The sequence below is a fragment of the Hemicordylus capensis genome, chromosome 4, assembly GCF_027244095.1.
Source record: "Hemicordylus capensis ecotype Gifberg chromosome 4, rHemCap1.1.pri, whole genome shotgun sequence".
Lineage (NCBI taxonomy): Eukaryota > Metazoa > Chordata > Lepidosauria > Squamata > Cordylidae > Hemicordylus > Hemicordylus capensis.
Genome location: NC_069660.1, coordinates 157968017 through 157985272, shown reverse-complemented (window position 1 = coordinate 157985272; position 17256 = coordinate 157968017). Strand labels below are relative to the sequence as shown.

Sequence of the window (17256 nt, the reverse complement as noted above, 5' to 3'; positions counted from 1 at the left end):
TGGAATAAGCATTTGTAGGAAATAAGTTTGTCTCCATTAGGACCTAGCACTGGATTCCATAAAGTTCCAAGGATTTAAAATCAAGAACCTTAGCAATAGGACCCAGGCAGTTTACTCTCTGCATCACCATGGTAACCTTTCAAAGGAAGAAGGAACTGGCCTACACTCTGCTGTCCTGCACTGCAGCAAGTAGGCCACCACTGCAGATGATATGCAGAGGTATTGCATCTACAAAAGACGCAAAGATCAGGTGACAAAAGGAACCAATAGGGCTCCATCCAGGTCTATAAAATTTGCCCGTGGACTGTCCATTCCTACTTGATGGTCTGCTCAGCCTGCTTGACCAATAAGCCCTGACAAGCTTAGCTTGTCTATCCCAGGTACAAAGAAGCCACTGCAGCAGAAGGGAGGGCTGAACTCCATACCACAGATGCCTGAGGTATCCTTCCTGACATGAGCTGGAAAAGTGTCTGCAGAGGGTCGTTGAAGGCCAGAGTGCTAGTGAACCTGCAACGAGAAATGGAGCGACAATTTTTAATAGACATGGTGAATGCTTGATGTGAACAACAGATTGAGGATGAAGAAGTGATAATTTCTGGCACGAGATGCTACCCACCCACTCAAGACCCAGCTGTAGGTCCTTGGGTCCATCTTGCTTGACAGAAAGAGAGCATGGCCCCACAGCCGATTTCTCATAGCCCAATCCAGAGCTTCCTGTACGTAAGCAAGAACAACAACTGAAAAGCCAGTTCCCCATATTCCATCCATTTCCCCAACATCCTGTCCCACTCTAGTGTGACAAAAAACAGAACCCAACATGAGTAAGTCTTGCTTAATGGTTCCCACTGAATTCAATGAACAAAATATATTTATTCTGGAATATCTTGATTATAAATAATTTTTTAAATAAAAAATAAAAAGATACAGTCCTGTGTATCATTGTCAGATGGCTGGGTCAAGGGTAATGTTGGGAAAGGAGTCATCTTTATTTGTTTTTATTTCTCTATGTAAACTGCTTTGGGAACTTTTGTTGAAAAGTGGTATATAAATATTTGTTGTTGTAGTAGTAGTAATAGTCAGGCTCTCCATGCCCTTCCTTCATGTGGACATATGAAGCTACATTATCACAGGTCTTTCCACCTTTGTGACCTGAAATTCTTTTAATGGGATGGCAAGATTGCAGCTTGGGATTTTATGCATGCAAAGTATGTGACTGAGCCATGATCATTTTCCTAGTGATCAAAACTGGCAAGCCTTTTGCTAGAAGATTAACGATGCTTCACATTTATATAATATTTTTACTTTTGAGTAATCCTTACAAGTAACCCTGTAAGGAAGGCCACAACTGGAAAACATTGTGCCGGAATTTATACTGGGCAATATGAACATTCTAACTGAAAGTCATTTGTAAGTAATCACTCCATCGTCCAGTGATGTATGCAAGATCGAGACCTTCTGCTGCATAAACCCCACAGAAAGCATTATGGAAGTCATGAACCCTTTGCTTACTTTCTTTCTGCCATAGAATAGGAGTTTGGTGAACTTCTCCACTTTTTGCCCTGGGGTGGCAGCACTTGGAACAATCTCCCCTGTAAGGAGGTCCTGAGTCCCACAGTCCTGCATCGGCCACTCCTCATCTGTCAGATTGATCAGATTTGCTGCTGGTTCTTGTCTTTTGTATCTTTCCCGGTGCCTGCAGTCCTGCATCAGCAGCTCAGCTGTATCTGATCCCACCATGGACTGCAAAGGGAAGTAGCAGAATTGTATTCAAAGTTAGCAAGGGGGAGGGAAGCAGGAGGATCACACACTTACAAATATTTGCCTATTTACTTGAGTAACAATAATAGAGCTTCAAAAGCTTATGAAAATTACATGTTCAAAAACAGGTATTTATTTCCAAATCTGTATTTCAGATTAAATTAAAAATGTTGGTGCCACAGCTTGAGGTTTTGTGACTGACATTCACTAAATGTTCTGGGTCTGGGCATGGGATACTTTGCAAAACGCACCCAGCATCCCACCCCCGCAATACACACCCTGTTCTGAGTTAAGACTGAGGACTGAGGCTCTACTTTGGCTGTCACCATCTGAAGCAAAATTGACCTGTCCTAGAAATGGGTGTCTGGGGCCATTACTCCCCGTCTGTGGACTTGAATCCTGAGATACTCACCTATCTGCTCAGTTGTGGCTTTTAGAAACGCAGAAAAGAAACTTTTCCACAAGGCCTTTGATGGTTGAGAGCTGACAGTTCTAGATCTTGCTTCCTGTTGTTATCATAGATGCTACAAATTATATAAATGTGCTGGTTCTCACAATTGAAAAGAAATCAACCATGAAAAACTCATTGTGCCAATGAGAGGAAGTCTCCCCACCACTACTTAGCAAATAGCTGCTGTGAGGGACTCCAATCCAGATCAGGACCACAGAGCGTGCAGGGTCAAAAAACCCTCCCCCTTGTGATCCAAATCCGACCACTATTTAACATTTTTTAAAAACATTGTTTAAGTAGCCCTTTTTTAAAAAAGTTATCTTACACAAGCCTCACTCAAATGACTGGGAGCTACAGAAAGAGTAGCATATTCATTTCAGGGGGCTTGCAAGAACTTCCTGGAGGACTGGGTCCCTGTGTGTGCACATGCTGTACAGATCCTAGAAGACAGCAAACTTGGCTCCACTGACACTAACAAGAGGGAGGAAGAAGAGTAAGGCCTACACAATGGAGAAGGCCCAAGGGAGACACCTACACCACATGGGAATCCAGGCTCACTTTCTACAGACACACATACTGGAGATACACACCCCATTCTGTCTGCAAAGGAGGAGAAGGAGTTTCCAAAGCAAGGCGGAATCTCTCCCTCGGCTGGATGCCAGGTCACAGCCCATGGCTGCTCTGCGTTGACAATATGTCATCACGTCCACCTTGTGCAGATCTTCCCTGGAATAATGTTGGAGGGCAGACAGAACAGCTTGCATCAGATTTCCTAGACAGTGATTTGTGCAATCCCACCTCTACCCCAGGCAAGACCCCAATTTTCACAGCCAACTCCAGCTAGAAAACCATACGTTCTGAAAGGTATCATTCCAAAAGCTGAAGAGCCATTCCCAGCTATTAAGAGACTTATTTCCTGTAATTAGCTATCACACTTGTGAAACATCAACCAACCACCCAAGACTATTAGCCAACAATCAGCTTTATAAAGACTGGTCTGTCAGCAACCAGAACACTAACTTCCTGGCAAGTTTGCAATCTATCCAGAATTTGGAATGTGAAAGCAAACCTTTCGATTTTAGCCTAGGTGTTGGAAAAAGGAGAGCCCAGCCATCACCCTTCAAGAAAGGGTGAGGAAGGAAATAACAGAGAAAAGAAATATGTAACATGTCGTTGCCCCTCCCTTTCTCCCCTTTTATTCTTATTCCACATTTGAAACATTGTCTATTACTACTAGAATTTTTGTGACCTACCACACAACTTAAAACTTCGTCCAGTGGCTCAAGTCACATAAAATAGTGTCAGGATCATGTCTAATCACAAGACAGCTAAACAGAAGGTTCTCAAAGGGCTCATCCAAGGCATTTTGGTGCCTGAGACAGAAAATCCAAGTGGCATCCTCCCTCAAATTAACATGAGGTACAATCCACTGGAATTTTTGTTTGCAAGTCTCATCAAAATAAGTAGGAACTGTGCAAGATCACTACCGTGCTCTTGTGCAACTCCCATTCATTTCAATGGCTCTTGTACAAGAGAACTTCCCAGTGACCCATGGATTGTGACCCATGGGTCAGACTACCATTTGCCATCCTTAATGTCATCCAAAATGCCATCTGCCATCTGAGATGGATGCCTCAGCTTGCTTCATAGCAGGAGTGAAGGATGCAATGTTAATGCATGCTTCTCCGGGACAATGTACCTGATTAGGGGTCCTGGGAAAACTCGCATTGCCTCCTGCTCAGCAGTGTCATGTAGGATAACCTTGAAAACAAGGACAAATTCAGTGAGTGGGATCCCAATAATAATTGCAAGCCTAATTGTAAGGCAAAACTTTCAAAAGAGAGAGAAAGAGGGAGAGAGGGGAAGAAGCAAGCCAGACTCAGGTCAACATCCCTCTTTCTGCACATGCCCACAATAAGCATTGTGGGAAAGCGAGGACAATGGGAAGGATAAGGGAAGGTACAGACAACCACAATAATAGCTTTTAGCCTCTCTATTGTCTTCACAGTTCCGGGCATAGCCTGTTTTAATGCTGTTTTAATGTCATCTACTTTATGCCGGTCAAAGACCATAATAAAGATGGATTGGTTGGTTGGCTGACAACCATGTGGCAACATTCCACTCTCTAATGTGGAAAGAAAATAGCAGTATGAGTGGGGGGGCGGGGGGAGTTGGGAATACTGCTACAGTATTTTCCGTGAGAGCTGCTACATATAGAAGCTCCATTCTATTTCTCAAGGGGATCAGAGTGGGAACCCACAGAAGGTAAGCCATGTGGAAGCACTCAAGGCTCTTGGCTGATTGGGAGCAGAAGCAAGGAATTTGAGAGGTGAGGCAGAGTTGCAAGTATGAGAAGCCAAGGAAAAGGGGATGAAAAACAGACAAGCAATGTCAGCTCTGGCAGATACACATAAATCCATTTTGCTTCCACGCAAGGGGCATGTGAATGTTTACCTCCAGACTGTGTATTTCAACAAGGGCCGGTTGCCCCTCTGCTGGATAATTAGGACATCCTCGGATCAGCTTCCCTCCAGCTCCAAAGCACACAGGGACATGGGGGAGGGAAAACTTCTGGGATGCCACAGGATGAGGACGAGCTGGCAAGTCTTCTGCTAAGTAATAAGCACACATCAAAACTTCCAGTGACTCACCAAGCCGAAAGCCAACCTTTGACTGGCCATCAGGCTGCAAGCACAAAAATCTCCAGTGCTGCCCTTTGAACTATGCCCTCATCTCCCATAAACCCAAATTTAGGCAGGAAGAGCAACTCAGTGATGCAAGAGAAAATAGCTGAAAAGTCACAACCAGGGACTCAACACAGCATAGATGGTAGGAAGGACACAAAGCCCTTGGGGAGAGGGGTAGTACAGGAGGTAAGAAGTGGGTGGTGGGAGGGTCCTCCTATCCTCTCTGTCCCTACACTGGCCTTTGTTTTTAAACTTGAACCCCATTCCCCCCCTTTACCTGTTAGAATAGTTCTTTGTTTAAACAAACTAAACTGTTGCCATCCTGCCTAGTTTAGCCCCTAATTCTTAGCAAACATCTCTTGAAACCTGGATCTAGAATAAGATCTAGGGCAGCCAAAAGGACAATGAAAAATTGGACAAATAAGCACCAATTACTGCAGCAATATGGCTGGGCTACATTTCCCTTCAATAAATCCTCTGAAAGGCTGTTCAGAGGACATTCCGTACACATCAAATATTGTTCTTTCCCTGCATGTCCAACCATTATTTACTCTGAAATGAAACTATCCACTGTATCTCCAAGAACGACTCTCCTACAGTAGATAATATGAGAGGCCGTGTTCATTTTTTAAAATATCAAATTGGTGATTGATATGTTAACAGCAGTTAAGATGTTAATAGCTCAAACCTGAAATGCAAAAAAATAAAAAAGTGGAGGGGAAGCCCTCCATCTATTCATTTTTAGATGAATATTTAGTCAAAAACTAAGTCAAAAACTTAGATTGTATTAATTATTAACAAGATATATTTTCACAACTGGGTAATTTAAATGTGATTCAGTCATAGATTGGATTGGTGACTGTGTGTTACTAGAAGAATAAGTTTTCAGAGCAATGTTAAAAAACAAGTTGTGTCAGTGCTTTAATTACTATTTAACTTTGGTGGACTATCTACATTACTGGAATGTCAGTAATATTATTCCAACTGCCTAACATTTGATATAATCATTTATAATATGGTATGTTGTGACTTCTGATAACATTTATGCAAGCCTTTAGGCTGTTCCTTTTGTTTATTTGTAACAAAAAAAATTAAAATTAAACCACGTTAGACTTTTATCCAGTTTCAATGCCGGTGGTACATAAATAACTAGCTGACCTCGGCATAGAACATCTGCACCCCTAGTTTTCCCTTCCTCCCCCTTCATTTCAGGGTTCAGCCAGTTCTCTTCCCATCCCTTCAGCCAGTCTCCCTCGCCACCCTTTCCACCAGCAGCTCTCATCCTCCTCACAGTGGTGCTGCCGCCGCCTCCTCAACCTCCCTCCACCACACAAGCTCTCGTCCTCCTCGCAAGGAGCCCGGCGGCCCATTTTTGTCGGCTGCTCGCGGTGGCGACAGCTCCTTCTCCTCGTCCTTCCCCTACCTCTCACCTCTCTCCTCCCTCCTCCCCGCAAGAGAACACCTTGGTTAGCCTCCTTAACCCGAAAGAGGGTAATTCTCTCATGCTGCCTCTGGCGGGTGCTCCATGTGTAGTGAAAATGGCAGCCCTGTTGAGGTGATTGGCCCTTTGCAGGTCTGGGAGCTCTGGCAAATCCTCAGCTTCACCGTCCTTACCTCAGATGCCAATGCTGCTGAACAACTCACCTGCCTGAATTGGACTCCAGTCCAAGGAGGTAGCTGCTTCATAACGGTTGGAAGCATCATACATATACTGACTGAGCTCATAGCTACTGGAGCTCAGGCCAGATTCTTTATACTGTTGAAGCAGGCTTGGCTCCTCAGGCAAGGGAAGCTACATGGAGAAAAGAAGAGAAGGTCAGGAATCTCAGCATCATCATATTTATATAGTGCCAGCTGAGTGCATAATGATGCTTTACAAAAGAAAGGGAGGGGTAGTGATCTGAATGAAAACAGAGCAAAATTAATCATAGCTCCCTTCACAAGGAATTTTAGAATTAAATCATTGCATATTCCCAGTGCCCACCTATTCATTCAGTATGAAGGATATTTTTTCCAAGACTGTCAAGCCTATGAAGAGGTGCTCTAGAATCAGCTAGGATAAGGGAAGGAGAAAGGACATTCTGCAAAAGCTCCGCTGCAGGTACCTCAGGTGCTGGGACACTGACATTTTCCACAAAGTTCCTTTGGAAATCATCTTGGATCCACTTTTTTTGCAAAGGAGAGCTGTAACTGGCAGCATAGGGGTCTTCTTCTTTTGAACGGTAACTGTCTTCATAGGAGTTGTGCTTCTTAGATCTGGGAAAGAAAAATATCAGATGAAAAAGAGGTTGCTTAAAGTCTGTTTAAGCTCATCACTGATAGAAAGCTGATGGAAGAGCTGGTCTTGCGGTAGCAAGCATGACTTGTCCCCTTAGCTAAGCAGGGTCTGCCCTGGTTGCACATGAACATAGGTGGATTACCACAGAGGCAATTGCCTATGGCAGCAAATCCTGGGTGAGTGCAGGGGCGTAACTATAATAGGGCAAAGGGAGACAGTTGTCTGGGGGCCCACTGTCTTGGGGGGCCCCCCAGAGGCAAGTCACATGACTGACTCCCCCAGCCGCACAACCGCCCAGGCTTCCTTCAGTTGTATTCATCTTCCAAAATTGATGTGAGTGTTAAGACCTTGCACTACCAGAACAGCAGGTCTTTCTCTAGGACCATTAAATGACTTGCATCGTCCACCATTTACAAAAACTTTTAAAAAATCATTTAGGATGATGTTCTATTGTGGCACATAGGTTATATATATAAATTTCTACTATGCTTTTTGTTACCAATATTCAGCCTCATTCAAGATTTCTTTACTTCATGAGCCGAGCTTCAGTGGGGGGGTGAGAGACAACTCCTTCCAGCTCCTCTCCTTCCTCCAAATGAGTCCACTTGGGGGGTACCAGGGTGGCCCAGAGCAGGTTGTGGTGTAGTGCACATAGGGTGACAACCACCCCTAAACCCACAAACCCATGGGACACTGGGTTTTGTTGTTTTCAATGTCTGGGGTGTTCTGCTGAGAGTAGATTCTCTGGTAGGAAAATGAGATAATCTGCTCTCATTTCCTACCAGAGAATCTACTCTCAGCAGAACACTTCAGACATTGAAAACAGCAAAACCCAGTGCCCCAGGGGCTTGTCATTTTGGGGGTGGTTGGCACCCTATATGCATGACATCACAACCCACTCTGGGCTGCCCTGGTACCCCCCAAGTGGAGTTATGGGGCTGCTGAGATTCCCCATTATTCCCTATGGGGAGAAAGCTCAAAGATGTGCAAACTTGGGGGGAGGGTTAAAAATCACCCCTTTCACCAGTTTATTTGAAATCTGGGTAGTAGCAGGCACCCATTGAGGCACTGACCCACTCTTCTGCCCCAAATCTGCCATAAAGACATGCCAACTTCAAAAAAATAATAATAACCACTCCTTTGCCAAATTTCTTTGAAATCTGGGTGGTAGCTTACTTTCACCCATTGGGCACTACCACCCACCACAATCTGGAGGGTCACCTTGATGCCCCCCATGTGGAACTATAAGGCTACTGAAATCCCCATTATTCCCTATGGGGAAAAGTTTAAAGATGCACCAACAAATCACCCCTTTGTCCAATTTCTTTGAAATTGGGGTGGTAGCTTCCACCCATTGGGCACTACCACCCAACCCACTTTGGCCACAAAATGGAGGTCCAACTCTCCAAATGTATTGGGTCTGAATCTGGGGTGATTTGTTTTGTACCCATATCTGGGCAATTGTGCACAGGGGTGATTTGTTCTGTCTACAAATCTCCCAAATCAGCCAGATTCTGGTACAAATTGTTTTGTACCCGAATCAATTCACACATTCCAAGTTGCCAGGAAATGACACCAACTCGATAGCACACCTTATTTTTCAATGTGCTATAGTTAAGGATTGTGTGCTTACTGCAATCACATGGAAAATCCAGGAAATGTACAGCATTCATTAATGTGAGATTCTCCACTTGCATAAGATAGTATTATAGTTGCAAGTGCCTATGACATCTCAGGCCACTTTACATGGGGCTACCTTTGTATGTAGTCCGGAAATTACAAATGGTGCAGAATACGGCTGCCAGACTGGTATATGGGATAACCCAGAGACCATATAACACCAATTTTAAAATAACTGCACTGGCTACCAATATGTTTCTGAGACAAATACAAAGTGCTGGTTGTTACCTATAAAGCCTTAGCAGCTTGGGTCCAGGATATTTGCCCCCTTTGTCATGAATACTGCCCCCTATTAAGATCATCTGGGGAGGTCTGGTTACGGTTGCCACCAGCTCATTTGGTGACTACTTGGGACCAGGCCTTCTCTGTGACAGCCACAGGGCTCTGGAATGCACTCCCTATCAAAATAAGAGCTTCTCCATCTCTGACTATCTTTAAAGAGACTCTTAAGACACACCTGTTTTCTCATTTTCTCGGGCTTTTAGTTAATTAATTTTAAACTGCTTGTTTTATTTTGTAATATTGTTTTACAAATCTTGTTTTAATAATTTTATCCTAATTATGTAAACTGCCTAGGGAAACACATATAAGGCGTTATATAAATATGACAGTAGACAGATAGGTACAGTTAGCATTATTTTTACATGTTGCAGAATTCAGGTTTTCTTGCAGCAGACTTGGTTTGTTTGTTAACACAGCCCTGATTAAAGTGGGCACAGCCAAGTCCTTATTCTGTACTATTCCCCAGTGCTTTGCCTCCACATGTATACAACAGGAGTAAAAACTTTAATCGATAGATTACACAAAGAAGACCTATGCATACTTACCTGGGAGTAAGCCCCACATGAACTGAGCAGCTGACATTCTGACTAAATTATTCAATAGTACTACCAGAAGCCACCTAATTGCGCAGCGGGGAAATAGTTTGACTACCAAGCCAGAGGTTGCCAGTTCAAATCCCCACTGGTATGTTTCCCAGACTATGGAAAACACCTATATCGGGCAGCAGCGATATAGGAAGATGCTGGAAGGCATCATCTCATACTGAGTGGGAGATGGCAATGGCAAACCCCTCCTGTATTCTACCAAAGGCAACCAGAGGGCTCTATGGGCACCAGAAGTCAACGCCGACTTGACGGCACACTTTACTTTACTATTCGGGAGTTATTCTAAAGGACTACTAAATTTCAACAGGACTTCCTCTAGTAAATTTAGCTAGGATGTCAGTCAGTGAGACTAACGCCAAGTAAATATACATAAGATTCAAAGCTGCAAAATTTTAGGGGATTAATTGGTGAAGGGAGTTCTTTAAAAGTGGGCCGGTTTATGAAGGCCATGCTTGCATATTTTTTGAGGCTATGTTGTATCTGCTGTGTTACTGTCATAGGGAATGAAAACAAACATATTAAAGATGGCTTTGCCTCCAATTAGAAGTGTTAACTTTTCTTCATTAAACATTTACAAGTGTAGGACTTGGGCTTAATGTATGAAGCAAGGCAACCTAGGTAGATTCCTGGGGCCCACGTACAGTAGGAATCAGAAGGATAAACTGTTGGAGAGTCTGCTCCTGATGGCATCGACTCTTAGCACCAGCAACCCTATTGACCACCAGGGGCACTAGGGGTAAAGACAGTGAGAAAGGGAATCCCCTCACTGACTACGCTTTCTCTACACTACCCTTTGTTAGACTGATAGTCTCAGATTTCATTCTCTCACCTGAGAGACTTACATCTTCTCCCTCTCCTTTTTCTGTATGTAGCTAGCAGCTAAGCATATAGGCTTATCTATCTCCCTGATGGATTTCCTAAATAAACTACTTTATTTGGAACTTTAACTCCATGTCTCCAGAAAATACTAATTAGCAGTGCTCTCCTTGCACTGCAGCTGGGGTAGATTAAGAAATCTCCCCTCCAAGCTCTCCAACATAAACAGGTCAGGACAACTTGGGACCGTACTCATCTCACAGCGGGGAGTTATACATTTCTTAGGTGCACACTGAAAGAGCAGTACATCCTCTGGTGTGTAAGATTGGTGTCATGACTTAACCCCCTCACCATAGACATGGATGATAAAGATCTCAGGAGTTCCCTGTAGAGTCTACTCTTGGGATTCCCTTTCATGTTTCTCTTACCGAACTGATGTCCCATTTTCATGCCTTACAAAGCTGCTGCCTTCCTCATGAAGGTAATCTCTGTCATGACTCTGGTCCCAGTAATTTGCATGTTCGCTCCAAGTTTCCCTCTGTCTTGGATCTAGATACTCAGAGAAAATATAACAGCACAGGTCTACTTCCACACATCAATAAAATCAAAACGTAATACTAGGTCTGAGGCACCAATGAAGATCTGGGGTCCTTCCAGAAATACTTTTAAGATGGCCAGGAAAAAGGCACATCTCTCATCATGGATTGCCAGCAGATGGCACTGCGAAATTGTGCAACGGGCAAGGATGTCATCTAGTAACAGAAGCAACTTGCAAGCCTCATGGGTTGAAGCCTCATGGAGGGCCCTAAGAAAAGGCCAAGCTGAGGCCTGACAACTGGTATGAGAAAACTGAAGGGTATTTTGCACTCTTGCACACAAATATACCAGAGTTCAGGCTTGCTCAGTATGGCACTTTTTTCTTTTCTTTTAATTTATTTTAACTTTCAAAATTACATCACCGCCTAGAGATGTCTATATCAGGCAGTATAGAAATATGATCAAATAAATAAATAAATAAAAGTATACATGATAAATACAATAAATAAATAAAGATGTGAATAAACACATATTAGCAGTATAGGGTTACGCTCAATTTCCATATGTCTCAAGTGCAGTACTAACTTGGGCAGAATGATAGCCCAGTGCTTCTGACAGGCACTGTCATGGTTAAGTGGTATGTTGCTTCTGAGAGAGAAGAAGCAAGGGCTCCAAGAGGAAGTTAAGGCTGGAGTTTCACAAAAGAATTCTACGACAAAACTGAAAACTTTGAGGCTTTCAAATGAAGATTCCAAACTGATAATGTGGCCACTCTGCCTGACCGAAAAATAACAGCACTAAGAAGGACTTTATCACAAAAGATGAAATAGATTTCAAAAAGTTAAATATTTAAATTTTGCAAATCCGTGAGCGTGGACAGGGAGAGGCATTCAATAGAACAACTGCCAACCCTTTTCTACAGAATTCTTGCTTCTTTACCTCATACTGCTACATAAAGGACAAAAAAGATTTGGGGTGGCAGGGAGTACACACCAGCTATTCCAGGTTATTCTAGCTCTGCATTTCCTTTTCAAGTCAGCTACAGAAATCATGTAAATCAATTTTCTACTGCATAGTTTCTACTGTATAAAGAATGCAGTACCTCTCTCACTCTGCAGTACTTGAGGGTATCTCTGGTAACTTCCATACGCATAATTTTCCACAGAGTTCCAATATAGATCTTCATAACCTTGCCTGAAACATAATTCCGGGAAGTCAATAGAAAGGAGACTGAGCAATTTGCTTCAGAAAAGCAAAACCCAGGGCCCCATGGGCTTGTCGTTTGTGGGGTGGTTGGCACCCTATGTGCACTACATCACAACCCACTCTGGGCCACCCTGGTGCTCACCAAGTAGAGTTATGGGGCTGCTGAAATTCCATTGGGGCACTACCACCTGACCCACTCTTCTGCCCCGGAAACCCCTTTTCTGCCCCGAATCTGCCACAAAGCCATGCCAACTTCAAAAAAAATAAAATAAAACACCCCTTTGCCCAATTTCTTTGAAATCTGGGTAGTAGCTTCTTTGCACGCATTGGGCACTACTAATTAATATTGCTAATACTGCTAATAAATGGACTTTCCCCCTGCTCTGCATTTGATAACTTTAAAACATGAATAGATATCCATAATTATATTGTGGTTACAATAAGCTCTTCGATGTCTTACTTGTTCTGCAAGTAGGACATCGTTGTTGTTTTTCACTGATGTGGTTTCACATTTGTTTTTTCACAGATGTGGTGAAGGCCTAGACTGCTAAGATAATTCATGATATACTAGTGAGAGGACAGAAGGCAAAAAGGATGGAGGAGGAGATAAGAAACAGGGTATATAGAGTGAAAGAGGGCCTAACCAAATGTGGCATGGGAGACATGTAGCACCATGCCTTCCCACATTTTTGTGTTTACTTTAGTGCAGCTGTCTGTGGGATCTCTGGATCTGACTGAAGCAGCAGTGCATAAGAACATAAGAACAGCCCTGCTGGATCAGGCCCAAGGCCATCTAGTCCAGCATCCAGTTTCACACAGTGGCCCACCAGATGCTGCTGGAAGCCACAAGCAGGAGTTGAGGGCACAGCCTCTCTCCTGCTCTTACTCCCCTGCAACTGGTACTCGGAGGCATCCTGCCTTTGAAGCTGGAGGTGGCCTATAGCCCTCTGACTAGTAGCCGATGACAGACCTCTCCTCCGTGAAGCTATCCAAACCCCTCTTAAAGCCATTCAGGTTGTTGGCTGTCACCACATCTCGTGGCAGAGAATTCCACAAGTTGATTACATGTTGTGTGAAAGGGAAGTGCAGGGAAGAGAGTGCTTAACCCTTCCTCTCTGGGGATTTCCCCATTAATAATCCTCCCCTGCTGTTCTTTTCACCATAGAGAACAAAATACATGAAGCCAGTATATTTTCCCACATGGAAAGAAAGGCAGCTGGAGATGTACTTTTGATGGGGAAACAGTCCATGGTGAAAGGGTTAAGCATTCCCTCCCTTGTGCTACTGCTCTGATCAATTAAAAATTCCCTACAGCTGCATTAATGTAGAAACAAAAAATGCTGGGAGACACTCCACATGTCTATATACATCATGTCCACTTTGGTCCTGAGAAAGCAAGGAAGTCCAGAGGGCTGTGCTTCAGCTGAGGAGACCTAAGTTAAAGCCTGACTTAGCTAGGATGCTCGGCCTAACCCTCCTCACAGGATTGGACAATATGGTGTAAACCAGGCCTGAGCTCCTTGGAGGAAGGGTGGGGTAGAAATGTGACATGTGGGATATTCTGTGGGAGACAGAGAAAGGCTGTTGGGAAGCTACGTTAAAGACATGCTCCACTCTGTCAAGACATCCCACCACCACCACCACTGAGTGATATGTTCACGTTCAAACCTTACCTTGAGTATGACCTGTTGGGATGGCTGCTTTCATAATACTCTGCCCTTGAATTTGGTTTTGTGTAGTCCTGGAGTTGTGGATGAAAGGCTGGATGGTAGTACTCTGCTCTGCCATCTGGAAAAGGTAAGGGCCCTGCCCTGAAGTCTGGGTACTGGTGATAAAACCACTCACTGTTGTGCCTGGAATGAGGAGGAGGACGCCCACGGGCAACTTCCCTCCATGGGCCCCTGTCACGGCCTTCCATCCAGGCTGGATGTCTCCCTTGTGGTGGAGGTTGCTGTGGTGGAACCCAAGAGTCCATCTGGGGTTTGCTGCAAGGTCTGTTTTTGTTGATTTTTCTTAAATTTTGAAATTGCTTCAGCTTCCTGCAAACAGTAATTGCAAAGCAGATGACACAATGAAAGTAGGCCATCTGCAAAACCAGACGCTCACACAACTCCCCAAAGTTTCTAATTCTCATGGTTGTGGAGACCCTTCATTGCAGGGGTTCTCAACCTTGGGTTCCCAGATGTTGTTCAACTACAACTCCCATCATCTCCAGCCACAATGGTCTTTGGTCACTGTGGCTGAGGAAGATGGGTGCTGTAGTCCAGGAGCCAAGGTGGAGAACCCCTGCTTTATAGTATGATAACAGTGCCCAAGGAAGGCTCCAAGGTCAAGAGAAGGAGGTCCCTCTTGTGTCTGTATGCCTCCCTGTCCCTTTTTTGTCTTGACGATCACATAATTTTTGCTTTCCCCATTTTCCTAAGTAGAAGGAAGTTCCTATACAATGTTCAGTTCCTTTGGAGGACAGAGACTCCAAAGACTTAGATTATGACTTAGAGACTTAGATTATGTTTCGGGTAATATTTGTTCACTTATGCACACTGAGCAGGCAGAGAGCAAGCAGGCACAGAGCCAGCAGTGCTAACCCCAAAGCAGCAGCCCCAAAAGCAACTGCTGCACCCTAAGAGGCCCCAGCTCCAAAAAAAAAACCCCAAAACAGAACCCCTTTCCCTTTTCCTGGAGGCAACTTCAAACAGCCCAAAATGTTGCACTTGGCCTGCTACCAGATAGGTGAGTATGGTGCACTGCAGGAATTTGGAAAAAGCACTGCCTACCACAGCCTAGCCACCTAATGGCACAGCAGGGAAATGACTTGAATAGCAAGCCAGAGGTTGCCAATTCAAATCCCCACGGATATGTTTCCCAGTCTATGGGAGTCCAGGAGCCAAGGTCTATGGGAAACACTTATATCGGGCAGCAGCGATATAGGAAGATGCTGAAAGGCATCATCTCATACTATGAGGGAGATGGCAATGGTAAACCCCTCCTGTATTCTACCAAAGACAACCACAGGGCTCTGTGGTCGCCAGGAGTCGACACCGACTCAACAGCACACTTTACCTTTACCACAGCCTATTCATCATCAAGTGCCTGTGGGGGAAGAGGTCATTTTGCTAAACAATGAGCAGGTCTGCAATTAAAATTGGCTGCTAGTACACCACTCTGTGACACTTTATTTCCTCACACTGCCCCCTTACGTCCTTCCTGCCCCCTTACGTTTTGCCCGTATATTCCAAATTCTTCTAAACACAAATACTGACTTGGAATAAATGAACTAACAAGCAGCAACTAGATTCAAAACATAGAGAGCTACATAAAAGGTATTCCTTTGTCTTATTTTGAACATGCAAACTGAAGTCTTGCCCTCAGCATTTTGACATATTTGGTGCCGAATATGTGACCCTGTGTAATCCCAACCTCTGTAATAAATGATAACAATAATAATTGCAGAGCACCTTTCCAAACAGTGCTGTAAAGTGAGCTAGTATTACGACTGGGCTGAGGCTGAGCACCATCTAGGGAAACTATAGCTAAAATGAGATTAAATGAAGACTCCCTGGCTCACAGCTTGATCTCTTAACTACTTAACTATATAACTGTACTGAAAACACAGCTGCAAAATATCTCCAAATCGATATTTTGATAAAAGCAGTTTTGCAAGCACTAGAATGTAGTCTTTATATCCCTCTTAGTCTATTTTTATTTTAAGTCGCATCCCTGTGCTTGTGCCTCCCAAATCACCTTTCTCTGACAGTCCATAAGAATGTAAGAACAGCCCTGCTGGATCAGGCCCAAGGTCCATCCAGTCCAGCACCCTGTTTCACACAGAGGCCCACCAGTTACCTCTGGGAAGCCCACAGGCAAGAGGTGAGGGTATGCCCTCTCTCTTGCTGTTGCTCCCCTGCATCTGGTATTTAGAGGCATCTTGTCTCTGAGGCTGGAGGTGGCCTATAGCCTCCTTACTTATACTTATACTTATACAGCCTTACTATAGCTGTAAGTAGTCCTAATATCTGGCACTGAAGAAGCAGCCTTAATTGTGTTTTGTGTTCTCTAAAGCTGCCAACAGTACACTTTAATATTTCCATATATTTAAATTGATTTCACCTCACATTTTGAAACAAGTAAAATAGAATTGCTTGTAATCCTCAGATACTCTATGACAAGCTGGGTGAGCAACAATATACCCACTAGTTCACTCTCACACACACAATCATACAGTCTCTCTCTCTCTCATTCTCTCTCTCTCACACACACACACCTGTTTAAATGAGACCACCAGCCTCAGCTCTCGCAGCTTGGCCTCGACTCTATCCGTCCCCAAAGGCAGTTGTCAAAGTCCACCTGCCACATCAGTTGACACCTGACTGATTTGCAGCCCGCTCTGGGTCAGTGCTTCCAGCTTTTTCCTGTGCCAAAGTCCCAGCCCATGCCATAGCACTGATTGAGCAGGGCAAAGGGCACCTTGCCTGCCTGCTTGAGGCCAAATCTACCTGCGGCTGTTTGTAAGCAGGAGCGTGACTCCTTGATCAAAAAACCAACCAACCTTGAACAGTCAAATACCTCCCCCCTCCACCCGCTATACAGGCAGCCTGTGTGGAGAATTTAAAAATCCAATAAAGGGGCAGGGAAATAGTTCAGCACTGACAGTTCCTGCAACCAAAAATGTTTGCCATCCCATACCTCTGAAAGCGTGAGGGTCATTATTTTTTATAATAAACACCCAGATGCTCAGACCAGAGTGACGCAAAGTTGCCTCAAGGGCCACACAGGGGCGTAGCTATAACTGAGCAAAAGGGTTCAAAGAACATGGGCCCCCAGCTCCTGAGGGCCCTCCAGCTCCATCCCTCCCTATTTTCTTCATTGTCTCCCTCACTCTGAGGGGCCGCCAGAGAGAGGGATAAACACGGGCCCCCTCTCCCCTAGCTACACCCCTGGGGCCACAATTTCCTCACC

The 17256-nt window shown here is 44.3% G+C and overlaps 1 protein-coding gene across 8 annotated transcripts in view; it reads right to left on the bottom strand.

Annotated features, from left to right (window-relative positions):
- The window catches only part of SEC16B (SEC16 homolog B, endoplasmic reticulum export factor), a 92421-nt gene that overhangs the window by 73566 nt on the left and 1599 nt on the right, over window positions 1-17256 (bottom strand). For 3 of the 8 annotated variants that reach the window (XM_053249723.1, XM_053249718.1, XM_053249721.1), the window contains 11 exons: window positions 13974-14339; window positions 12197-12288; window positions 10986-11106; window positions 7002-7152; window positions 6541-6688; window positions 4664-4821; window positions 3909-3970; window positions 2800-2935; window positions 1510-1740; window positions 617-714; window positions 426-507 (listed from right to left, as the gene is read on the bottom strand). In XM_053249723.1, the coding sequence (XP_053105698.1) occupies window positions 426-507; window positions 617-714; window positions 1510-1740; window positions 2800-2935; window positions 3909-3970; window positions 4664-4821; window positions 6541-6688; window positions 7002-7152; window positions 10986-11106; window positions 12197-12288; window positions 13974-14339 (1645 nt within the window). Of the gene's footprint in view, window positions 1-425; window positions 508-616; window positions 715-1509; window positions 1741-2799; window positions 2936-3908; window positions 3971-4663; window positions 4822-6540; window positions 6689-7001; window positions 7153-9082; window positions 9160-10985; window positions 11114-11679; window positions 11762-12196; window positions 12289-13973; window positions 14340-16561; window positions 16615-17256 lie in introns of those variants that run through there. The other 5 variants (XM_053249722.1, XM_053249720.1, XM_053249724.1 and 2 more) reach the window with 5 other exon arrangements.